The 26,368-nt window shown below is 45.6% G+C and overlaps 2 protein-coding genes across 2 annotated transcripts in view; one reads left to right on the forward strand and one right to left on the reverse strand.

Moving 5' to 3' along the window:
- LOC111951624 (sphingosine kinase 1-like) overlaps positions 1-18,315 on the forward strand; it is a 27,931-nt gene extending 9,616 nt beyond the window's left edge. Inside the window, exons 2-5 of the mRNA XM_023969857.2 lie at positions 5,821-5,970; positions 11,876-11,970; positions 12,294-12,409; positions 13,895-18,315. Coding sequence (XP_023825625.1) covers positions 5,821-5,970; positions 11,876-11,970; positions 12,294-12,409; positions 13,895-14,810 — 1,277 coding nt within the window. The 3' untranslated portion in view covers positions 14,811-18,315. The remainder of the gene's footprint in view (positions 1-5,820; positions 5,971-11,875; positions 11,971-12,293; positions 12,410-13,894) is intronic.
- Positions 18,316-18,615: 300 nt separating this feature from the next.
- On the reverse strand, positions 18,616-26,060 carry LOC111954988 ((E3-independent) E2 ubiquitin-conjugating enzyme). Its single transcript, XM_023975027.2, has 3 exons — positions 25,086-26,060; positions 23,609-24,186; positions 18,616-23,363 (listed from the first exon to the last, which is right to left on the reverse strand). Exons 1-3 carry the CDS (start codon positions 25,140-25,142, stop codon positions 23,333-23,335), a joined length of 666 nt encoding a protein of 221 aa, XP_023830795.1. The 5' UTR covers positions 25,143-26,060; the 3' UTR covers positions 18,616-23,332.
- Positions 26,061-26,368: the final 308 nt, after the last annotated feature.

Consider the following 26,368-nt stretch of genomic DNA (forward strand, 5'->3'; position numbering starts at 1 on the left):
GTGAACACAATGAGTAATGTCAGTTTATTTCTAGAGAAACCCAGATTGTTAATTTATTTGTTGGTTTCTTCTAGATGTGTCATGTGGCAATGAGCCATGTTGTTTAGCTGATGATGGGTTATACTGGATGTTCCCCGGTTTGACCAGGAAAACCTCCAAACCCTAGTTATAGGCTGTAGGATACKAGGGCTATACTATAACTAGGGCCAAGAGCTTTCGTGGTCAGGTCAGCTAGAGACCAGTTTCACCTGGAAAAACTCCTGACCCTAACCATTGCATCTTGCTGACAACCAAGACCATAGGTGGAGGTGGTACTCTCAACCACAGCCAGTTTATAATGAAGGAATGTTTGGGAATGGGTAGGGTGGCTAAGAGGAATTGTCAATGGGTCCAGACAAGACGGGCCTCGTGGTTGATGATGAGGCAAAAACACAGCATGTTTGGGGTCCTTGCCAGCTGGGTTGGCACAGGTCCATGCCAAATTATTTATGAGGGCACTGCCCTGGGGCCTCATGTATAAACCGTGCTTAAGTACAAAATATAACCCCAAAATGTCTGTGCGCCATTTTTCACGCAAAATTTGAAATKTATAAAAAATGTACTTGATGTGAGAATGTGCTCACTTCTCCACAAATTCTAGACCATACGTACACACATCTGAGAGTGGTTGAAATATTGTATTGCAAGCTGACAAGTATTTTGTTCAAATGGGGGATATGATGAAAATTGTATTCATAAAAAAACTCAATGCCAAGAGTCTGCAAAGCTGTCATCAAGGCAAAGGGTGGCTACTTTGAAGAATCTTTGTTTGAACACTTTTTTGGCTACTACATGATTCCATATGTGTTATTTCACAGTTTTGATGTCTTCACTATTACTCTACAATGTAGAAAACAGTAAAAACACAGAAAAACCCTTGAATGAGTAGGTGTGTCCAAACCTTTAACTGGTACTGTATATTTCAAATGTTGTTAATATTTTGAAAAATATTTGTGAAGAAAAGTAGATTGTCCCTGTCTTTCAATAATCCCTGAACCGACAGTATCATAACTGACAATATAATGTACCGGAGTAGTTTCGTTTGGTTGAATTGAGTAATGAGTAGGTGTGTCCAAACTTTTGACTGTATGGGTAAGTGTAACGGATGTGAAATGGCTAGCTAGTTAGCGGGTACGCGCTAATAGCGTTTCAATCAATTACGTCACTTGCTCTGAAACCTAGAAGTAGTGTTGCCCTTTGCTCTGCAAGGGCCGCGGCTTTTGTGGAGCGATGGGTAACGACGCTTCGTGGGTGTCAGTTGTTGATGTGTGCAGAGGGTCCCTGGTTCGCGCCCGAGGTCGGGGCGAGGGGACGTAGTAAAGTTATACTGTTACATAAACTAGAGTATTGCTGTGTGATGGGAGTGTAATATCATTGTCTGTTTAATTTCAGAGCCCACCAAAGCAGGATATAGAACCCCAATAGTCTATTGATAAGCAAAATTGTGAACAACAATTCGTCTGGGGGTGTGGGCTGTAGCATTTAGCCTGCTTTTAAATTGTTTGAATATACAATACATCTTGTAGAATGTGTCAGTGTGCGGACAGGCAGCATACATGTTTAGCTTGAAAAAGTCACTGCAAAATATTGATACATCTCAATATTTGTTGTACGTGCASAGACATTTCATAAATGGAGCATGCAGAAATTGTGTGAAATTTACGCAACAGTTATAAATGAGGGCCCTGCCATCTCCGTCCTCCCAGGACTTCATTATTTGTTTTGAAAGGGTCCACATTTCATAGAAACCCTTTTTTTCTCAGGGAAAAAAGGGACAAGTCCCATCAGGCAAAGACATCAGATAAACATCCGATTTGSTTGATATTAAAGTGGTAACAAACTTAAATTCAACTTGGAATGAACCGAAAACACTATTGTTGGTATGTGGTTAGAATGAGACATGAAAAACAGTGTGGCTTTTTTAGCAAATTTATGATGTTGATTCAACCTATATTTTGTGTGATGGTGTGTTTGTTTTTTAAATGACATTTTTAGATTTGGGGCCGCTACAAAGCTTTTATATATACTGAGAAAAGATATGGACAATTTTAACGATTTTACTGAGTTACAGTTCATATAATGAAATCAGTCAATTGAAATAAATTCATTAGGCCCTAATCTATGGATTTCACATGACTGGGCAGAGACACAGCCATGGGTGGGCCTGGGAGGGCATAGTCTCTTCTTCACCACACTGTCTGKGTGGGTGGACCATTTCAGTTTGTCTGTGATGTGTACGCTGAGGAACTTAAAACTTTCCACCTTCTCCACTGCTGTCCTGTCAATGTGGATAGGGGGGTGCTCCCTCTGCGGTTTCCTGAAGTCCACGATCATCTCCTTTGTTTGGTTGACGTTGTGTGAGAGGTTATTTTCCTGACACCACACTCCGAGTGCCCTCACCTCTGTCTCGTCGTTGTTGGTAATCAAGCCCACTACTGTTGTGTCGTCTGCAAACTTGATGATTGAGTTGGAGGCGTGCATGGCCACGCAGTGAACAGGGAGTACAGGAGGGGGCACGCACCCTTTTGGGGCCCCAGTGTTGAGGGTCAGCGAAGTGGAGATGTTGTTTCCTACCTTCACCACATGGGGGCGGCCCATCAAATTCCAGGACCAATTGCGCAGGGCGGGGTTGAGACCCAGGGCCTCCAGCTTGATGATGAGCTTGGAGTGTATTATGTTGTTGAATGCTGAGCTGTAGTCAATGAACAGCATTCTTACATAGGTATTTCTCTTGTCCAGATGGGATAGGGCAGTGTGCAGTGTGATGGCAATTGCATCATCTGTGGACCTGTTGGTGCGGTATACAAACTGAAGTGGGTGGCCAGTAAGGTGGAGGTGATATGATCCTTGACTAGTCTCTCAAAGCACTTCATGATGACATAAGTGAGTGCTACAGGGCAGTATTCATTTAGTTCAGTTATCTTTGCCTTCTTGGGACAGGAACAATGGTTGCCATCTTGAAGCATGAGGGGACAGCAGACTGGGATAGGGAGCAATTTAATATGTCCGTAAACACACCAGCCAGCTGATCTGCGCATGCTCTGAGGACGTGGCTAGGGATGCCGGTCTGGGCCAGCAGCCTTGCGAAGGTTAACATGTTTAAATGTTTTACTCTCCACGGAGAAGGAGAGGGGGGCGTAGTCCTTGTTAGCGGGCCGCGACGGTGGCACTGTATTATCCTCAAAGCGAGCAAAGAAAGTGTTTAGTTTGTGTGGAAGGCATCGTGGTCGGATTTGCCGAGGGGAAGGCAGGGGAGGGCTTTGTATGTATCGTGGAAGTTAGAGTATTACCCCACGTGTACTACAATCAATATGCTGATAGAATTTAGGTAGCCTTGTTCTCAGATTTGCTTTGTTAAAATCTCCAGCTACAATAAATGCAGCCTCAGGATATATGGTTTCCAGTTTACATAGAGTCCAGTRAAGTTCCTTRAGGGCCGTYGTGGTRTCTGCTTGAGGGGGCATATACACAGCTGTGACTATAACCGACGAGTATTATCTTGGGAGGTAATATGGCCGGCATTTGATTGTAAGGAATTCTAGGTCGGGTGAGTAGAAGGACTTGAGTTCCTGTATGTTGTTATGATTACACCATGAGTCGTTAATCATAAAGCATACACCCCCGCCCTTCCTCTTCCCAGAGAGGTGTTTATCACTGGGGCGCGATGCATGGAGAAGCCCGGTGGCTGAACCGATTCCGACAACATATCCCGAGAGAGCCATGTTTCCGTGAATCAGAGGATGTTACAATCTCTGATGTCTCTGTGGAAGGCAACCCTTGCTCGAGTTTTGTCTACCTTGTTGTCAAGAGACTGGACATTGGCGAGTAGTATACTCGTTGTCGATGTGCACGTCTACGGAGCCTGACCAGGAGGCCACTCCATCTGCCTCTTCTGCGGCGCCGTTGTTTTGGGTCAGCTTCTGGGATTAGATCCATTGTCCTGGGTGGTGGTCCAAACAGAGGATCCGCTTTGGGAAAGTTGTATTCCTGGTGGTAATGTTGGTAAGTTGACATCGCTCTTATATCCAATAGTTCTTCCCGGCTGTATGTAATAAGACTTAAGATTTCCTGGGGTARCAATGTAAGAAATAATACATTAAAAAAGCAAAATACTACATAGTTTCCTAAGGACTCGAAGCGAGGCGACCATCTCTGTCGGTGCCACCTTGTGTAACGATCATGTTGTTTAATCAGCTTTGTGATATGCCACTCCTGTCAGGTGGATGGATTATCTTGGAAATGCACACTAACAGGKACGTAAACTAATGTTTGCACAAAAATTKAGAGAAATACACTTTTTGTGCTTAAGGATTATTTCTGGGATCTTTTATTTCAGCTCACGAAACACGGGACAAACACTTTACATGTTGAGTTGATAGTTTTGTTCAGTATACGTCAAGCAAAGTAGGAAGGCTATCTAGGTACAATAGGCCATGTTAACTGAGGCCATGTGTTATCAAACACACAAGAAARCACGTTGTCACTTTAACTACCTTGTGACAAGGCACCTACAGTAGACACACCGCATTCCATCTTACGCCCTGTAACGCTAACTAAGTCAAAGCCCTGCGAACAAACTCCACAGATACCACATATCTACAGTACTGATAGGTGGTGTTTCATAATCTAACCTGTGTTGTCAGAGGCGGTGTCCCTAATGGCATCCTATTCCCTTTGTAGTGCACCACTCAAAAGTAGTGCACTACTATAAAGGGAATAGGGTGCCATTTGGGACACAACCATAGTCTGCAATACACTGTTTGCAGTAGTACAGATACGGTAACGTTTCCTAACTTGTAATGGTGTAGTCTGCGATATATGTTGACAGTAGTGCAGATACGGTAACTCTGATAGGTGGTGTTTCCTAACTTGTAATGGTGTAGTCTGCGATATATGTTGACAGTAGCTCCAGTAGACGTGGGGTGGTCTAGAAAAACACGTCCTGCCAATTAGGTTTGATGTGGGTGGATGACCTCATCCAGGGAGCATCCAAAGTACTGTCCTTGTGCTTCACCCATTGCAAGTCATTTTGTCTAATCAGTATATTCTGAGGATTAATAGTAGAAATAAGGGATGAGAGTTTTTCCTGACCACCAATGTGATCTGAACAGGAAAAAAACTCAGGGCCCTAGTTATAGTGCCTGGTCATGGAACATGGTCAGGAAAAACTCCTGGCCTTAATAATAGTAACATCAAGCTTCTCCCTCCATTGCATATTGTTGTAACGAAAGAGAAGAGAAGTCACAGATTGAGTCAATCAGAAATCTACCTGGTTTATTACAAGTTGCAACAGGGACACAACACCCAGCACAGAAACAAAGAAAATGTCTAACTGGCCTCTTGGAGACGGGCCCTTTATGTCCTAATCAGACAGCCCCAAATGTTCTGGTAACACCAGCCCGAGAGGCTTTTAGGAAGTAAAACCCAAAATGCAATGACTGTCTGCTGCAACAGAATCAGTGTGTCCTCGATCCTTGTACATCCAGTCTGGCGTCAATCACTATCAACAGACATGAGAATAATCCATAACATTCAGCATCAAGTCTAGTGACCATCAACCCTCACCTTGAGTAGACCATTGGAAAGGGAAAAAATATATAATTATGCTAAACATTGTGTTAAACACTCTAAACTGAATACGAACTTTAGTGATTTAAACATTTTCCCATTATCATTGTCTTTGTATGGGATTCTGTGTTTGTGGGATTTTCTGCCAAGGTCACCAAAAATAGCAGGTCTAACATCTGTCATAACCCCTGTCCATGCATCTCTCCGTTCTAGGTGTGCTTTACAGTGAGGTGCACCGTCCCTGCAGCGTCATGCTACTGGTGAACCCCCACAGTGGGAAGGGCCAGGCCCTCAGCCTCTTCACCGGACACGTCCAACACATGCTCAACGAGGCCGGTGTCCCACACACTCTGGTCATCACTGGTGAGTTTAGCGTACTGTATGTGCATACACACACACGCATGCAGGTATACTGCGCAGGCACGCACACACACAAGTCATCTCTGCTGAGTTAATGCATGTGCATACACTGACACACAGGTTATCACAGGTCAATATCCTACGACTGGACAAAACAAAGCAGAAACCATCATTCTGTGTCCCTCCACTCCAATTGGCAATGTCAAGCAAAGCAGCTAATGGCTGTCTCTCTCAAGCTGACCCTCCCTCTTTCTCACCCCTCTCTCCCTCCCCCATTTATTAATCCTCTGGCTGTTTTCATCGCTAGCTGACAGTCAGTATTCTGATCAAGCAGCTGCCGGCACATATGTATGCATGTATATCCATTATGTAATATGTTATGTTTATACACAAGCCTCTGTAAAATCTGGTTCACCATGATGTTATGGGCCCTATTGATGGGCTAATAATAAAACTAAAATGTTTTATTTAACTAGGCAAGTCAGTTAAGAACAAATTCTTATTTACAATGACGGCCAAACCCCCCCTAACCCGGATGACGCTGGGCCAATTGTGTGCCGCCCTATGGGACTCCTAATCACGGCCGGATGTGATGCAGCCTGGATAATAATAGTGTGTGTGTGTGTGTGTGTGTGTGTGTGATTTGATGTAACTTATTAGCCACATTGATCGGGTAATCATTATCATGTGTGCTGCCACAGTCTGGGGACATTGTAATGATAATGTATTAGTTTTGTATAAGGCTTCTGGTTCAAAGCTCAAATGGGTCATATCCATTAGGGCACACTGTAGCAAAACGCTTTACAACTGAAAAGAAAGGTTTCTTGTTGGACACGTTTAGGCAGTCTCTACCATGATTTAGTACATTTTCCACTGTTTGGGGCCTAATGAATATGACCCAGATGTAGCTTTTGAAGCCCTACATTTCCGCCCTCCTTTCAGTCTATTGAGTTTCTCTCCCTCTGTTCTTAAATCACCGTAGTGTCAGAGAGCAGGCAAGATAATGAATCCCTTTCCCAAAACTGAGAGAGCAATCCTCTGAACGCGTTCTGAAATGCTGAATATGTTAAAATTAGAAAAAAAAGAGTTAAGAACTTTGGGGACACTTTATGGGAAATGAATCCTGTGGATGGATTCAAATCTATGTAAAAAAGCACATTCTTTCTGAGAACATTTAATTCCCATTGAAGAGAGCCCTTGTTCTAGTCCTATGCAGAAGGATGGGTGATCCAGCGTGCCAGATACAAGGGTAGATCATCTCTGACTTTAGAATCTCTCTAGGACATTGTCTATTGGGATGTCGTCATCTTTCTCCATGATCAGCCACAGCTCGGAGACGCTGGGCTTGATTCAATCTAACCTGTAATAGACAGGTAGTCACCATACAGGTAGATGCCAACACTYTTCAGAGTAAGACAGAAGGTTGTGCAGGCGTTAGTTAGCAAACAAAGATTCTGCATCACCATTGCTACCCCTTTTAACACTAAAGAGTCCAGCCGAGCCAAGCTGTAGTGGCTGGCCTGGTTATACATTTACTGGAACCATGCTGAAATGGTCAATGTGAAAGGGAAATATCAGTGGCTCTCAGTGCTAATCAAGTGAGACTGAGGCAGGGCCAGAGCTGTGCTAGCCTAGCGGACGGTTAGCATGGGGACGCTAATGAGCGAGGACAGGCCCATTATTGGAGCCCTGGCTGTGTGGCGGTGCCAGCGGGAGGGGAAGGATGAGTCCACTGCCCAGAGGGAGACGGGGCAACTGGGCATGGAGGAGGCTTGGCGCAAGGGTCTCAAAGGATCTCTGTTTCTCTCTCGGAAAAGGATCAATGGTAGGAGGACGCCTTCTCTCTGTCAGTTCAGACGAAGAAGAAAAGTTTCCCGAGTGGCGCAGCGATCTAAGGCGCTGCATCTCAGTGCCAGAGGCGTCACTACAGACCCTGGTTCAATTCCAGGCTGTATCACAACCGTCCGTGATTGGGAGTCCCATAGAGCGGCACACAATTGGCCCAGCATTGTCCGGGTTTGGCCATCATTGTAAATAAGAATTTGTTCTTAACTGACTTGCCTAGTTAAGTAAAGGTTAAGTAATTATACAAGGGAAGGAAGCCACCTTATTGAGAGACACCCTAACAGAAGGAATGTGGCAGGATGTTATCTTCTTATTCCTATTTTCCCAGTGAAACAGTCTTTCCAGTGAGATCAGTGCAGTTGTGACCCATCTAGCATCAGTGCTAGCTGTGGTGGTTTTGGAATAGAACAGTAAATGTCCATAATATAGCCTGTGGCCCAGAAAACTAGATAATAGTAAACAGTGGCTTTTTCTACTGTCAGTTTGAGACCTAGGCAAATCTGTTGCAGGGTGTTATCTTTCCAGTGCCGTTGTAACCTAGCTGTGGTTGGTTTTTCAAAACAGTACAGTGAGTTCTATAGCCTGTGGCCTGTTCTCTATGGCTGGTCCTCGGGGGGTTGTCCCTGTCCCTGTCCCTGGGTGCTGACTAAGCTGCCACAGCGTGTCCTCCAGCTCACAACCGTGTTGACTTATCTACACACACACACACACACACACACACACACACACACACACACACACACACACACACACACACACTTCTGCTCCACCTCTGTTGACCCAAAAGTCTCCAGTTAGACACACACACACAGCGTAGCCTTTGTGAACAGGTAGTCACCCGCACACACACAGCAAAGAAAAGGATCCCTGCTATTACTGTCAGTGTGCATTATGGAGCCCTGGTGCGATCCTCATCGTTCCTAGACCAGTGAAAGGCCCCTTTTTTTAAATGTCATGTCTGTCATGTCTGTGTCCTTACTCAGCCCAGCAGCATACTGTATATACCCCAGTGTGAGATGGGTTTGGAACCTCCTTTTGTGTGAGGCAGGGTCAGTGAGAGTATGGCTGGGAGGAGAGGGACAGGGAAAGGAGAGTGAAGCAAAGTGAGTAGGGACGAGGAGAGTCTGGGGACATGAAACTGCACGGTGGCATTGGAGGTTAAGCCTCGCGCTCTTTCTTTTTTTGGAATCCGAGTCCGAATTGTAGCTTCTTTAGAGGGACAACAATGGCTGCCCTGAGACCAACCCTGAGAGACACATGCACACCCAGTGCAGAGAACAGGATAGTTGTCCAAACACACACGCGCATACACACACACACACTGTAGAGAACAGGATAGTTGTCCAAACACACATGCGCATGCATGCACACACACACGCGCATACACACACACTATAGAGAACAGGATAGTTGTCCAAACTCACACACACCTCCCCTCCACCGCAGGGCCAGTATAGAGAAAAAGGAGCAGTGTAATGATTTAGCCTCATTCCACAGAGCCACAGAACTGGGAAAAGGAAGAACAATTGCTTGCAGCCCAGAGGCTGAGCCGGTCAGTCAAGCTACACTACTGCACTGCGCCCAGTCCCAGACCTCATATTTGACCATCCAACCCCCCTCCACAACAAACACTCATAAAAATGACTAAAAGCACCAACTTCCCCCCCTGAGCTGTCTGTGTGTGTGAGTATGTGTGTGTTAAAGTGCTATCTCCCTCCCTTTTTGCTATCGGCTACGATCAGCTTTCCCCATTAACAGTAAAGGGAGTAGCTTAACAACATCTCCTACGCAGCAAACAGCCTCCTATATTTTCCAGCTGCGCTGCCCTCCGTCTTGACGCCAACTGGCTATCTATACACACACTATGTTTACAGCCTCTGCATATGCAAATGTCATGTGAGGAGACTGATGAAGGGAAATTGATTTTCCCTGCCTGTATACTGTTCTCAGGCCCAGCAGGAGGGTAATGAATGAAAGGTATGAAAGGTTCCGCGTCTCAATTGGCACCCTATTTCCTACATAGTGCACTGCTTTTGACCAGAGCCTTATAGGTCGTGGTCAAAAGTACTGCACTATGTAGGGAATAGGGTGCCATTTGGGACATAGGCCTCGGGGGAGGCATCCGATTACTGAGGCTATGTTGCAGAGGGGAATGCGCTCTGCTGTTGTGTCAAGACCAGCATAAAACGACGCAGCGAACAATCACACTACTGTATTGTAGACTACATATACGGAAAGGAAACAGAGAGAGAGGGTATTGCTGTCAGTGGGTTTCAGATGCAAGGACAAACAAGGGAGCATAGAGATCTACAAGAGTGTTTCCCAACTCCGGTCCTTCAGTATCCCCAGCAATACATATTGTTGTTGTGGCCCTGGACAAAAACACCTGATTCAACTTGTCAAGGGCTTTATGATAAGTTGACAAGTAGAATCAGGTGTGCTTGTCAGGGACCCACAACAACAATATGTACTGCTGGGGGAACTGGAGGACCGGAGTTGGGAAACACTGCGGAAACACAGCTGTGTTGGGAAACACAGCATCTCTGTGCAAACAGACACTGCGATCACACAGGCAGCCCAAATTTGATATTTTTGACCAATTAGATCAGCTATGAAAAAGATCTGATGTGATTGGTCAAAAGACCAGAACTGGGCTGCCTGTGTAAACGCAGCCTTACAGAGGTAAAGATAAGATTCMTTGGGGAAGAAAGAAAGACTTGGCTTCTGCTGTTAATTAAGCTTGAGTGGCTACAACCAAAGAGCTCTTAGACAGTCTGGCCTTTTATAAAGAGTGTGTTTTGAGGAGAGAGGAAATATGTGTGTGTGTGTGTGTGTGTGCGCTTTTCTCTGACAGTGTGCTACTAATATTAACCCGGCAGAGTGTTAGGGAAATGTAGGGGTATAAAAGGTGCGGTTGGAAAGTAACGGTACAGGAAGCAGTACCAGTCACTCACTATATATAGACTACACAGGAGGTTGGTGGCACCTTAATTGGGGAGGATGGGCTCATGGTAATGGCTGGAGCGGAATTGGTGGAATGGTATCAAATACATCAAACACATGGTTACCATGTGGTTTCCTCTATTCCGGCCATTATCATGAGCAGTCCTCCCCTCAGCAGCCTCCACTGATAGACTACTGCCCCCTAAAGAAAATGTATTACAGCTCTACGAGCAGTTTACCCACACCTAAGCATAACCTTAACCATACAGGGAAATAACACAAAACTGACCTTAGGTCAGTGCTAGGGGAAACGTAATCCTTCTCCGAGTGGAATGATGGGTACAGTTCTAGGATCAGCTTACCCTCCTCTAAGCCCAACCTTAACCTTTGGGGGAGAAAGACGAAATCTGACCTTAAATCAGCATCATAAGGGAAACGTAATCCTACTCCTGTCGCAATGTACAATCAGCTGATTGCCCCAGTCTAATTTGATGGAGGGCCCTATAACGTAAATTGGCCTTTTAATCTAATTTGCAATGTGATACTGCATTTCATTAAATTAAGGTGGCATATCAACTGTCCTCTCTGCCCTAAAGACATGTGCTGCTAGCCTGGTCACAGGAGGTTGGTGGCACCTTAATTGAGGAGGAAGGGTTTGTGGTAATGTCTGGAGCGGAATTGGTGGAATGGTAACAAATACRTCAAATATAGTTTCCATGGGTTTGCCATTCCATTGACTCCGTTCCAGACATTACTATGAGCCATCCTCCCCTCACCAGCCTCCACTGAGCCTGGTACTGTAGGTGGACTATCAATTGTCTTCTACCACTAACCTCCTGTGTAGTTTACATTCCATGTTCCCTTTGTTTTGTTGTTCAGCTATTGTATTCACAACAGTTTGTCCCCGGAAGGGTCATACCTGCCCTTGTCCTCTCCATCTCAAATTTCTGCACTTTGTCAAACCACACACCCACTTGATTCCCGAAGTGATTGGAAAGTTGAAGGTCTCCCAACTACAAAAGAGGGGGATTTCGACACTACAATAACACACACAGTGGTTTTACGGTCACGCACACACCTAAACACATGTAAATGTACTCTTCTTCTTGTATGTTTTCAGAGCGGCAGAACCATGCCAGGGAGTTGGTGAGAGAGGCTGACCTGTCACAGTGGGGTGCTCTAGTCATCATGTCCGGGGACGGACTGCTGTTTGAGGTGAGGTACAAATACAATAATCCATTCCTGACAATAATTCAAATTTGCATTCTTACTTGACCTAACAACTGTTTTGGAACTTCTGGTGCCAACATGGCATCTATTTATCTTCTAAACCTCAAACCCCAGTGTGCTGAGATCCGTGGTTCTTCCTGACCTTGCATATTGTTCCACAGACACAGATTTTAAGCCTATTTTTCGAGGCTTTCCACTTACACTGCACTTTAGTTTAGACCAGGCCTTGTCTTGGTCTGTGAAAGTGGCCCCAGATCTGGTGAGTCTCTGACTGTTGGGTGACCTCTGCTCTATCTGTTCCCCCCCAGGTTGTGAATGGCCTGATGGAGAGAGAGGACTGGGAGGAGGCCATTCAGACCCCACTGGGCATCCTACCAGGGGGCTCTGGTAACGCCCTGGCTGCTTCTATACACCACTACTCTGGGTGGGTGACACACCAAGACCCCAATGTAGCAGTTAGACACCACTACTCTGGGTGGGTGACACACCAAGACCCCAATTGTAGCAGTTAGACACAACTACTCTGGGTGGGTGACACACAAGACCCCAATGTAGCAGTTAGACATCACTACTCTGGGTGGGTGACACACCAAGACCCCAATGTAGCAGTTAGACATCACTACTCGGGTGGGTGACACACCAAGACCCCAATGTAGCAGTTAGACATCACTACTCTGGGTGGGTGACACACCAAGACCCCAATGTAGCAGTTAGACATCACTACTCTGGGTGGGTGACACACAAGACCCCCATGTAGCAGTTCGTTTGCAGCAGTTTGTCCCAATAATGTACTTTGAAAATGCGTGCTTCCCCCTCCTCTTCCTTGAAGTACTCAATCTGGCATGATTATTTGGACAAATAATGCATTGCTTTGATGTTTCCCATGTTGGATCAGTGATTATCTCAAAGAAGGGATAATTAATTGAAAAACCAATTTATCCAGTTGGGTGAGAAATATACTTCCAGGTCGACCGTAAAGAGGCTACACTATAGACAACCATCTAACACAGCACAGGGCCTACTACTGCCCATATGTTTGACAAACTGTATTGAGTAAATCCCCAGAATCAGTAGTGGAGAACAAACATACTGCTGCTGGCTCATTCTTTAACCACCACAGTACAGAACATCAACACAATGAATCACAATTACACAACCAGCATGCCCTCCTGTCTATCCATCTCTGCCACCCCCCCCACCAGAAGCCCCAGTCAACCTGCCACACAATGAGAGGAAGGACCCAGAGTCTGTTTTGTTCTCCAGAATATGATCTGCTGCGCTGTTTTTGATCAACAGCGGCTTACTGTATCACCGGTTGTTCTATGTATATATGCTGGTCCCAGATCTGTTTGGGCTGTAGGCTATWGGACACAAYGGTAAAACGGGTCAGTTTTGCCTTGAGCAGTGGGATAGGATGACTATAACAGTTTATAGTTAGAACCCCCTCTACTGGTTGTTAAGAGATACTACACCCCAGTTCTCTTTTCAGTGACTAAGAAAATAGCTCAAAATGGTACGATGTTATTGTCTATAAAAACAAGGTACAAAAACCGTGATAAAAGAAAGCCGAACAAAGACCCCAATCAATGGCTGTTATTGAATGGTGAGCCTAATGCMTAGGATGAATCATGAATACACGCTGAATATGGATATGCTGCCATATGGACGTGACCCCAGTCGTATGGAACTCTATTGAGACGTCATTATCTAATAGGCTGTGGTGTAGAGGAGAAAAGACAGCAGGCTGAGTGGTTGATGTGGGGCTGGTGGTCCCATGACCTCTCTACCCCCTCACCCCCCCAGCCCCCTCCCCCAGCTGGGCTTGTCTTTGTTGTCTGTCGTGTCTACCGCTAACTCCCCCCTCCTCTTCCTTCTCCCACCTCTTTCTCTCTCTCCTCCCCCCTGATAGGGCCCAGCCGGTGTCAAGCGAGGAGCTGCTGGTCAGCTGTGGCTTCCTGCTGTGTAAGGGCCTGGTGTCTCGCATGGACCTGGCGTCCGTCCACCTGGGCTCCAGCCCCTCCAACCCCACGCGCCTCTTCTCCTTCCTCTCGCTGGCCTGGGGCTTCGTGGCTGACGTGGACGTGGAGAGCGAGAAGTACCGCCACGTGGGCGCCGCCCGCTTCACCATGGGGACGTTGGTCAGGTTGGCATCTTTGAGGGTGTATAAGGGCCGTCTGGCATACCTGCCGGTTGACGAGGTGGATGGAGAGRAGGARGATCGTCAATCGGCAGTCTCGYTGGAGGAGATGACTAGCGTGTCACCTCAATGCCAACCGCCATCGTCTGCATTCTGCTCCTCCACCCTCCTCTGCCGACCTTCGAAGGACTCGCCGTGCCAGAACGCAGCCCACAACTCCCGTAACTCAAACAATTCCTACAAGGCGAAGAATTGGGAACCCATGTCCGCTAATGCCACCCTAACAGGCCCGCCAGACTCTCTCCTGGTGCCCCTGGACCAGCCGGTGCCCAGCGACTGGGTGGTGGTGSCCGAGGAGGACTTTGTCCTCATGCTGGCCATGTACCAGTCTCACCTGGCAAAGGACCTGTATGCCGCRCCCGACTCTACACTTGATGACGGCCTCATCCACCTGATATACGTMCGAGCAGGCATWTCGCGCACGGCCCTGCTCCGGCTCTTCCTGGCCATGGAGAAGGGCACCCACCTGGCCAACAACTGCCCCCACCTGGTGTACACCCGGGTGCGGGCGCTGCGGCTGGAGCCCTACTCGCCAAAAGGGGTGATCACGGTGGACGGGGAGGTGGTGGAGTATGGGCCGGTCCAGGCCCAGGTACACGGCGGGATAGCCAGGCTCATCACTAGATGATTAACAAGATCCACTGGATAGATAGCTAGCGTTAGCATGTTATGCTAATGGTATGCTACACTAAACACTAACATTAGTTAGCATTTTCTGGACGATGCTATGCTAACAACTAGCGTTAGCATTTTCTGGACAATGCTAATAACTAGCATTTTCTGCTCACATCTAAAAGGGAGGTGGGATTAATGGACTTTTTAGTCTTCTCTCTGAATTTATGCTTTGAATTGAAGGTTCGGATTGGAAGTGCCATGAAGGAGTAGCAAGGCTAGAACACAAAAAGTTCACAATGGGTGGGTACGTTTAATTTCTACAGAGCCCAATGTGCTCAATCTCCCATTCTCCCCATTAATTTGCATTTAGGCTGTTCTAAAATGGCTTCCCACTAGCACAAAGAAACTGGCCTTTAATTGGCTGTTCCAAGCTATGACATAAATACATTACTAGAACAGAGGTGAGAGATCGATCAAGAGCTATGCTGTCTTATAATTATGGAGTAACTCATGAAATATGAATATTTTCGCCCCACCACACATACATTCTCCGTACCAGGGGTACATATGATGTAGGGCTTGATGTAGTGTCAGTCACCCACCCTGTCACTCACAGACCCTGGGCATGCTTTATGTCTATGGGAGGGCATCTCAACTTTAATTTTCCTTCTTATGCAACGAATGGGGTTTGGATAGATGCCTTCACTGCTCTCTTCCGCTGTGACGTGGAAATATGGCAGATACATACAATCTCCGGGAGCCAGCATTGACATTATTAGGAACCAATTCATTTGAACTCAAGTAATTAGGGGACAGTTACGCCGATATCAACCCTCAACCGTTGATGCTCAATTACCATAGGGTTGTTTTTGATTACCTTGAATCTTGAGGGTCAGTAGTTTATCCTAAGGCCTAGACCCGGACTCTGGACTACTTGATGACCGGTTTTGGATTAGGCATTGTGATGAGCTGAAAACGCACCATACTTCCATGACTTCTTCAATCAACCAGCCACCTTACATTGACATGCAAACAAATATAAAGAATATAAAGACGTATCTTCAAGTAATTTGATATGTGCTTGTTTTATACCTSATATTTCCATGAACCCCTAGCTTTAAAACAGCCTAGAGTGAGAGAGACTGCCTTTATTTATTGTGCTGTGGCCTGTCCTGCAGAGGAAGGCATGCAGCACAGGTCCAGGTTACGTGATTGATGACTTGTAGTGCCTGTATCAGGTCTCCAACTGCAGTCTTGCCCCATACCCCTCCCCCCATCCATCCTTCTCCTCCATCCAATCCATCCATCCCCTCCTCCTCCCTTTCTCGACACTGCAGTGCACCACAGAGCAGTCCCAGTTTCTTTTGTCTGCCTGCAGCTACAGCTGACACCCCAACAGTACACTACACACACACACACTGTACAGACCCCTTCCCCTTCTCAGCAATCATCACCTTATCATAAAGCTTTAAAAACAGAGAAGATAAACTATGAAATGATGACAAGAGCAACTTACGGCTAATGTGATGCTAATACAGTAGCTAGCCTGAGTTTACACTCGTCTTAGCCTTCTTCTGGACTGATTCTGAACTCTCGGGAACGAGGGTGATTATTGTGCCTTAAAACACAAAAGGAAGAGAGGTGGCGCTTGATTAAACAGCACATTGGTCAGGGGATGGWAAAGAGGGAGGGATGAGGGAGAGTATTGACTTGTTAAATGCTGCATGAGGGAYCAGCATTGTGTGGGATCCATCCCAAATGGCACCCTATTCTCTATAAAGTGCACTACTTTTGAACAGGGCCCATAGGGATGCAGACGTGGTCTTGGCACACAGCCCTTCTCCACAGATAAACATGATGTTCATTCTCCACAGCAGTGTAACATAAGGTTCTGATTGACACTGAATGTTCATCTTGTTTGCCTTAGGGGATGATAAGAGGTCATGGAACTGGGGGATAYGCTGAGMGAATGTTGTTGGGCCTCGGTTTAWATTTTTGGAGCCACAACTGCCCCTGATATGACTGAGTGCACATTTGRGCCACAAGATTTTCCCAAAATGCAAAAATGTCAGTTTCATGTTGTGATATTGTGCAATGACTGGGTCTCTGATGTTGCAAACCTTTCATCAGTCCAGTCTAAATAATTATAAATGGGGAAGACCAAAATKACATATTTAAAGAAATGACAAATGTGATTTTAGCTGTGCAGCATGCAAAGGAAAGCACCCTTGCATTGTTTGAAGTACAAAATGATTAAATCTGCTTTTAACCCTTTCAGGGACATGAGCTCATCTCATTCCTCCCCCTACTGCTGAATTGATTGAGCTCATCTGGCGTTCCTCCCCCTACTGATTGCTATTTTAGAGCAGCAGCACATGCCTTTCCAATCCTTACCTTGGTTGCGTTCTCCTGCTCAGACTTTGGATGCATCAACCAATGGTTGTGTGCCACGTCCGACTGACAGATTGCAACAGTATTACGTGGTTAGCCGATACATAAAAATACATATCTAGGAGTTGTAARCTCTGGCAGTCGTCGGCAACACCTGGGCAGAGGAACGCGCCCCTTGGCATGCTAGAAATCAATGAGTCATTATGATGGTGAAAATATCAAGACGCACATGAGTCGCTTATTTCAGTTCCTCCATTAGATAAATTGTTGTTCAGAATTCTTTGATTGTCACGGGAGTGTTCTGCTTGGCTCGGGCTTGAAACATGCTCAAATCCATTCCTTATAGCTAGTTTGGGCCTTCAGATTTTCCTGACCACTTCACTTGACTAGAAAACTCTGGGCCCTACTCATAGCCTATGCAGCCCCTGGCACTTTCTCAGTTGTAACAATTCTTACCCTCTTCATTTTGTTTGCACTGATTGGAAAACATTTGTCAGGTGGAAGCTCGTCAGTAGGCCGGCAGGCTTTCACCTGGTCAGTTCTTTCAGATCAGAGCAATGCAGGAAAGGAAACAGGGGCAGATTTTAGACGATTGAGAAAGAGCCCCTGAAACTGTTTGGTGTGCCTTGAACATGTCGCTCCTTAGTTGTGAGAAGAGGGGTGTGTACTGTTATGACGCTTAGAAGACTTGGCATACAACCCTGACACCGGTCCTATTCATCTTCAATATTTAATTTATGAGGAAACGGACCTACTCCAGTAACCCAGTTCCAGTTGAATGAGCACTTGCTTAAGAACGGAAAAGGAGGTTTGATGAAGCTTAATGTCCCAGTTTGTGAAAACTCAGGCCCAGACCCTAATATACTCCATTGTTGACACTTGAAGGTGTATAGCTAAAGAATTTCAGTCCGGTACTAACCCAAAAATCTTGGATTTGTTAGATGTAAACGTCTTACTGCTGCTGCTTGATTGTTGTCTTATTGACCGTGTTTTTCAGGTGTATTTGGTGAAGGGAAAGTGACTGTTCTTTTTATAAATCTTGATTGATGTTCTTTACTTGAGTTGAATACAGAGTTCTATTTTTCCACTTGGCAAATGTTAAATCAAATAAAGTGAAAACCAAAACATTTCTTGTTTCTTTTGAATTACAAGATTAAAGTTGCTGTTTTGTCCTTTAAGTGAGGTCAACTAAACACTACTCTGTTGTACAACCAACTGTAATCCACCACAAGCGACAACTTGTAACCATGGTACTGCTTGCAAAGTTTAATGAATCACTTTAAAACAGGTCTTAACATAATGAACGGAACTGTAAAAAAAAAGAAACTCTGCAAATGTCCCAAGCGTTCACATGACCACTTACAGAGCTCAAGTTTGTTAAATATATTATGTATTTATAGTATAGTCATGACTTCTGTACAGAGGGATCAGGCTAAAAATCATAAGTTTATTAGTTTACCAATACAGGCCACTGTGGAAATGCTCACATCGTACAGTAAAGTCTTGTGTCTGTTCAAGGCTTAAAGGAACATGTTACATGCTTTGGCTGGAAATCTCTCGCAGTAATGAATAAGTCTGAATATAAACGTACATAACTTCATGTGCTTGAAATCCTCCATGTTTTGAGACCTGGCTTCACATTTTTTCAGTTTTTTTTGCAATAGTGGCAAAACATGGGCATGAGAGAGAGAGAGAGAGAGATCGAAGGTTGCAAACACAGGAGAAGTTTGGCGGGAACCAACTAAGGCTGCAACGCTACAAGTACTGCAGCCTAAAATGGGAAAGCAAAGGAACGTCCTTAAGGGCTTACTGTACAGGCAGGAAAAGAGAAAAGAGGAAGAAAGTCGAGGAGGAAGGGAAGTAATGGAAGCCTGATTGCTATGCTTGGTACAGGAATTACTTTTAAAAAGGTGGGAGGAGAAAATAAATGAAATCAACAACCCATTCACCTTTTCTTCTTTACAATAATCAGTTTGTCTCACGCTTTGCACTCACTCATTGACAATGGCACATTGTACTGTCTCACACTCATGAACACTAAGCATCTTTGTTCAAGCAAAAAGATTAGTCAACGCCCTCRTTTTCAACTCAAATGTAAATAAGGGTAATGGACCCACAGAATATTTATGGCAAAAAGCAAGAGCACAATAATATATTTCAGATGGATGTAAACAACGACTGTTCAAATAAACCAGGAAGCACTATCAGAACTAGCCCAGTTCCAGATCTGTTTGTGCATTCTTGGCAAAGACCACAAAAACAGATTTGGGACTAGGCTATAGAAGAACCAGATGGCGTTAATCTCTGCACTTTCTTTCACAGTACTCCTTTTAACACTTGATCCTAGATCTGATTATGCTTTAAATCAACTGCTAGTTAAAGGAGTTGGTCAAAGCATATACAGSTCTGGGATCAGGCTACTTTCATTCTTCGGTGCACACAATGAATGGAAACACTGACCCCTGGTGGCCATACAGAGAACCTCCCTGTGTTAATAAATAAACTCAGCAMAAAAAGAAACGTCCCTTTTTCAGAACCCTGTCTTTTAAAGATAATTCGCAAAAATCGAAATAAYTTCACAGATCTTCATTGTAAAGGGTTTAAACACCGTTTCCCATGCTTATTAAATGAACATGCGCACCTGTGGAACGGTCGTTAAGACACTAACAGCTTACAGACGGTAGGCAATTAAGGTCACAGTTATGAAAACTTAGGACACTAAAGAGGCCTTTCTACTGACTCTGAAAAACACCAAAGATGCCCAGGGTCCCTGCTCATCTGCGTGAACGTGCCTTAGGCATGCTGCAAGGAGGCATGAGGACTGCAGATGTGGCCAGGGCAATAAATTGCAATGTCTGTACTGTGAGACCCCTAAGACAGCGTTACGGGGAGACAGGACGGACAGCTGATCATCCACAGTGGCAGACCACGTGTAACACCTGCACAGGATCAGTACATCCGAACATCACACCTGCGGGACAGGTACAGGATGGCAACAACAACTGCCCGAGTTACACCAGGAACACACAATCCCTCCATCAGTGCTCAGACTGTCGGCTTCTAGGCCTGTTGTAAGGCAGGTCCTAACCAGACATCACCGGCAACAACGTCGCCTATGGGCACAAACCCACCGTTGCTGGACCAGACAGGACTGGCAAAAAGTGCTCTTCACTRACGAGTTGCGGTTTTGTCTCACCAGGGGTGATGGTCRGATTCTCGTTTATCGTCGAAGGAATGAGCGTTACACCGAGGCCTGTACTCTGGAGCGGGATCGTTTGGAGTTGGAGGGTCCGTCATGGTCTGGGGCGGTGTGTCACAGCATCATCGGACTGAGCTTGTTRTCATTGCAGGCAATCTCAACGCTGTGCGTTACAGGGAAGACATYCTCCTCCCTCATGTGGTACCCTTCCTGCAGGCTCATCCTGACATGACCCTCCAGCATGACAATGCCACCAGCCACACTGCTCATTCTGTGTGTGATTTCCTGCAAGACAGGAATGTCAGTGTTCTRCCATGGCCAGCGACGAGCCCGGATCTCAATTCCATTGAGCACGTCTGGGACCTGTTGGATCGGAGGGTGAGGGCTAGGGCCATTTCCCCCAGAAATGTCCGGAACTTGCAGGTGCCTTGGTGAAAGAGTGGGGTAACATCTCACAGAAATAGCAAATCTGGTGCAGTTCATGAGGAGATGCACTGCAATACTTAATGCAGCTGGTCAGAGACTGTTACTTTTGACCCCCCCCCCCCCTTTGTTCAGGGACACATTGTCACATGTCTGTGGAACTTATTCAGTTTATGTCTCAGTTGTTGAATCTTGTTATGTTCATACAAATATTTACACATGTTAAGTTGCTGAAAATAAAACGCAGTTACAGTGAGAAAGTTTCTTTTTTTTGCTGAGTTTAGTACACTGACCATTTTTACCCAGTTCAAGCAAGTATAAACAAATCGCAAAATTTTAAAAGAAATATAAAAGTAATATCACAAAGTACAAGCATGACTATGCCAGAGGCCATATTGTCAAAAGTGCATCATTCACCCTTTAAACTGGGAAAATTAAAGAGAACGGGACAGCACTCCGATCTTGGGGACAAACAGTGACACTCCATCGTGCTCAAGGCAAAAGGGCAAGAACAAAACCAAATCAAGTATAAGCTTATCAAAACCTTCTGCATCCACACTCAATCTCTGTCTACAAACTTCTATCAATCTCCATCACCAAACAAACAAGCAGTTGAGAGTAACACTGGAATACAGTGGCTGAAGCTGTGTAACGTCATCATTCAACTTGTGGGCTGTTGCCATCGTCAAAGCAGATCTGGGATCAGTTATTTTGTTCTATTTATTATTCATTTTTCCTACMTCCGAATGGTTAAATTAAGCACAAGTCCAGGGAAAACTGACCCCAGATCTGATGTTATACGACTAACCTCTGAACACTGGAATGGGGGTGAATGTAGTGGGTATCAGGCCGGGGTAACAAGCAGCTCTGTACATAGGCTCTGATAATATATTAATAAGAAGAACAATTCAAGTAAGGCAACATGTTGAGATAAGACTCATTTAGTGATGGAATGGATCGCGTTTTTACTCGTGTCAWGTGCACTGTTGTGGCTCCGCCTCTAGTAGTAGCCTAATGAGCGAGCAGAAGAGAGGATTGTGGGATAGCTCTGGAGGACCATTCTGAACGACCAGCCTTTAAGTGACTCAAAGGTCAATGAAAGCTGCAAGGAAAAAGGTCACTACCTGGAAGATGGAGAAGGTTAAGACAACGTAATAATTCTGTGGAGAAGCGTTAAAAAATAAACATTAAATTGGACCAGCGCCAGAACGAAAATTAATGGAAGTTAATGTTTAGCAGTACAGAAATTTCGGCATTATAGTGGAAAATAAACACAATCGTTGTGGATTTCAGCTAACTACTCAACAAACATGTTTCTGTCATTCTATTCATTTAAACGTTTATTTATTTTTTCAAATTATCTACAGCCACTGGTCACGTTTTCAATGCTAATCCTGTAGAATCAGAAACTGTGCTGGTCCAATGAATGTGTTTTTCGAAACACTGTCTTACACTGTATATTTTCAACCTAGCCTTGATCCCTTGAAGAAAAAAAAATGTCAAGTTGAGTCTTAAGACCGAAATGGGTGATATAACTAAAAAAAAAAGTCTGTACAGTGTCAGAAAGTTATCAAGTCTTAGAATGGAAACGTTCTACAGTCAAAGATATTAAAGAGCTCATTTGACCTTACCTAGAGGAAACAGACTGTCCTTCATATAGTTACGTGTCACTGCACTCCTCTATTCTAGAGCCAGCGATGTACCGTAGGGCCTAGTAGTGTATATAACATCCAGAAGTGGTGATTAGTATGTAAACTTGTCACTCAAGTGTTTCTGCAACGACATGTTTTGGTGCGAGCGATTGGCGAGGAAACCAGCAAGGACATAGCAGAGTGAAGCGGTTGTAGGTGGGCAGTTAATAACATTCAGATAGTGTGTGTCTCTAAAGCGAGAAAGAACAAGAGGAGCAGGGCAAAAAAGCAAACACCCAGTAACATCTACTTTAAAAAGAAACTCAATACGTAAGCATGTCAAAAGGTGCCCAGCCCTGCCGAGATTGTCTGTTGATTGGAGTGCAGGGTGGTAACGGGGCACAGGAGCAGTGCTAAGGGTGCCCGCCAGGGTCAAAGGAGCCAGGCATACTGGGAAACGTAGTTCAGAGAAAACCCAGCTTAGAGAATCAATCCGGGTTGCACTTTTTAACCCTGCAGATTCCAGGACGCCATGGCTACTGTCTCCAATTAGTTTTTTAGATCCAATTGTCACAGCGGCGTAACATTTTAATTTGTGGAGCCAATTCGCAAAGAATGTCTCTCTTCAGGTAATTCCACTTCCCCTTACAGCAGCTATAGACGATGCAAGTCAATGGCACCTTTTTTTTAATCAAACCAGCTTCTCTGCATCTCTCCTTCCTCCTCCCTCGTCCGTCAGGGCCCACGAGGGGCAGACGTGTGGCGCTGCCTTACAGTCGAGGCTCTCGCTCCTTGTCTGTGTGTCCATGAGAGCTCAGAACGTCCAATATGGGGGAGGGCGCTTATGGTCCGTGGCTTAGATCTCCATAAGACACTCCCACTCCTCTCCCTTCACATCTGGCCACTGTCTGGACTCTGGACACTGAAGGAAAGTGCATACACCAAGTTAGCTTCTAGTGGTCTGAGGGAGGGGAGGGGGGGGGGGGGGGGAGTAAGAGTGCACTAGATAGATGGCCGAGGGGCAGGAGCACTGGGCAGCAGCTGGGCAAGGGGGATCAGAGGGTACAGGGGCTATTTGGGAGATCATTGGGGGCACAGTGCAGCTCTTGGAGGGTGGGCTGAGGATTGAGGTGGTGGTGGGCGTTGGGGGAGTCACTAGTCACTTACTTGTCCTCTACGTGGTCGGGGATGGAGGTGGCGGCCAGGGCGGCCCGGTACTGCAGCAGCACGCAGCGCACACTCTTCACAAAGCCCTTGGAGAGAGGAAAGAGGGGGAAGCCAATGTCTGGGTACCCGCTCCGCTCGGGCAGGAAGCTCCGGTAGCTCTTCCTGCGCTTCTTTGGTCGCACCGCCGGCTGGCTACCGCCCGCAGAGTCCGAGGAGGCTCCCCTAACCGACCCGGAGACCACCACGCTCGCCCCGGCCACCTCACTGGCCGAGACGGCGCCGTCGCAGTCCAAGTTCCGGCTGAGCTCCTGCTGGGAGGCGGCGGTGGTGGAAAAGCTTAGGCCAGAGTCCTCCAGCTCTTCATCCCCGGTGCCCTGGTGCTTGTTGGGGGTGCTGTGGGCCAGAAGATCCAAGGGGAGCGTCTCGTCTAGAGGACCCACTGAGGGAGGCCTGTCCCGGGATGGTCTTGGTGGAGGGCCCCTCTCGGCTAGCTCGTGGAGCTCCAGCCAGGCATCCAGGCGGTGCACCAGGCGCCAGCCGTTGGAGGTGAAGTGCTGCCGAATCTCCTGCTGGAACACCTGTTTGGAAACAGACAAAATAATTAATTATGGCTCAATCTCACCGTGATCTGAATCTCAAAGCGCTTCAAGAGCAAAAACAAACAAGCAATATATAATGACAGGTCAACCGATAGAGGCCAAGTCTTTCCTCCGAAGATGGAGAGGGTCAGTTCATGGCTTGAGTGGTGAGAGCTGGTCAGAGGATGGTAGATGGTGATGAGAGAGGGTCTTTTAGCCACTGGACTTCTCCTCTTCCACTCAGTGTAACACCCACTAGGACGATGCCTCAGCAGCTCACCACACCGAGTTCAGAATAGTAGCCAGTCGCCTCACCACCAGACCTCTGCCYCAGCACTGCTGACTCCATCTCCCATTCCTATTGAGTGTCAGGCAACTCCTCAAACTATGTTCAAAAGATTATGAACTGGCAGCCAGGTGAAACAAAAAAGCTGGTAGCCTACTGTGTCCAGATGCATTTCAAACAAAAACATTTCGCCAGCTAGCAAGCCAAAAAGAGTTAACCTGTCAGTCAATCTGCAAATCCGTGGCTCAAAAACACATGATATGCAATAAAAACTCATTATCAAAAACGTTAGTAAAAAACACAAATATGTACAATAYTTACAGACCTCTACCACGACAACCACCCAACTATAACTATCCATCACCACCTGCCATTTGTCCCYGACTTATCCAGTAATAAGATAATGGACAAACGTTTTCAGAAAATTGAAATGCGTCTTTRGCACTGACTTACWGRTRRWWKYTSTASARMWWYYAYCWGTATATAACTGTACATTTTTGGGGGGGGATCTTTAACTGTGTTCGTATTCACACAAATACAATCAAATCATATAAAATCTACACAAAACAGATYGATTCTAGACAAATCAAATCAGATGAAATTGGATCCCGACCTCTATGGGAGTCCGCAGCAGCTGGGTCATGGACTGCACCATCTTGATGAGGGCCATCTCGTTGTAGCAGCGACTGTTCTCATAGCCCTCCTGCAGGCCCCGGTCACTGTCGAAACCTGCCTCATTGTAGTAGGGCTCGTTGACCAGGATCAGGCCTAGGAGAGACACACACACAGCATACTCTTTAGATTCTACCAGTCCCACAATTAAGCATTGAAGGCCCAGTGCAGTCAAAAAAATGATTGTCCTGCATTTTATATACACAGACTATACAAATTTCCATGACAGACTGACCAGGTGAAAGCTATGATGCCTTATTGAGGTCACTAGTTAAATCCACTTCAAATCAGTGTAGATGAAGGGGAGGAGACAGGTTAAAGAAGGAATTTTAAGCCTTGACACATGGATTGTGTATGTGTGCCATTCAGAGAGTGACTGGGCAAGAAAAACAATTGAAGTGCCTTTGAACAGGGTATGGTAGTAGGTGCCAGGCGTACCGGTAAATCAGTTAATAGACCAATAAGAGAATTCCAAACCTCTGCCAATAACAGCTAGTTTCCCCCTCCCGACTCAGACCCCTTCCAGACAGTCCAAGCAAAAATCTTGCTTGAGAAATTGCTCTTTGCTAAGAAGCCATTTGTTTCTTTTTGACCATTTTAATTGAACACAATCACAGTAAGGTACTTAATTGTTACCCAGAAATGATTTGATATCGAGCTAAATTGGATCATTAAGTTACAAAGGACCCAAATACCTTAGAAATCAAAGACATTCCCACATTAACCCTTTATTCTAGTGTACGGAAAGATTCAAACACTTTTGTTAACCACAAACACCTTCATGACAATTGAAATGTATTCAGCCTTTTCTGGATTAACCTGTATAAGCCTATTAGCCTAGTTTTCGATAGCAACAAATCCTATAATTGTCTCCAACATCCTGAGGTGAATATTGCTGATGGGAAGCCGAGGCAGTTTAACCACGACAGTCTTGTCAGAGGGTGATGGTGTGTGACACTCACTGCAGCTCGAAGCCGACGCGTAAATGAACGCATGAATAAAAACATACACTTCTGCTGCAGGAACACAAATGGGGTGGGGGTGAAGATCAAATCAAATCTGTGCGCGTACTTTAAGAGTAGTCTAATGTGAGGTCAGTTTAGATCGCTTGAATGGAGATAGCACTTGCAGCAGGCTAGACTGCTGTCCACCTCCTTACCCTGAGATGAGAAAACAGAAGACTGTGTAATACATTTTATACAAACAGATTACAATGTCAAAATT

The sequence above is a fragment of the Salvelinus sp. IW2-2015 genome, linkage group LG1 (assembly GCF_002910315.2).
Source record: "Salvelinus sp. IW2-2015 linkage group LG1, ASM291031v2, whole genome shotgun sequence".
Lineage (NCBI taxonomy): Eukaryota > Metazoa > Chordata > Actinopteri > Salmoniformes > Salmonidae > Salvelinus > Salvelinus sp. IW2-2015.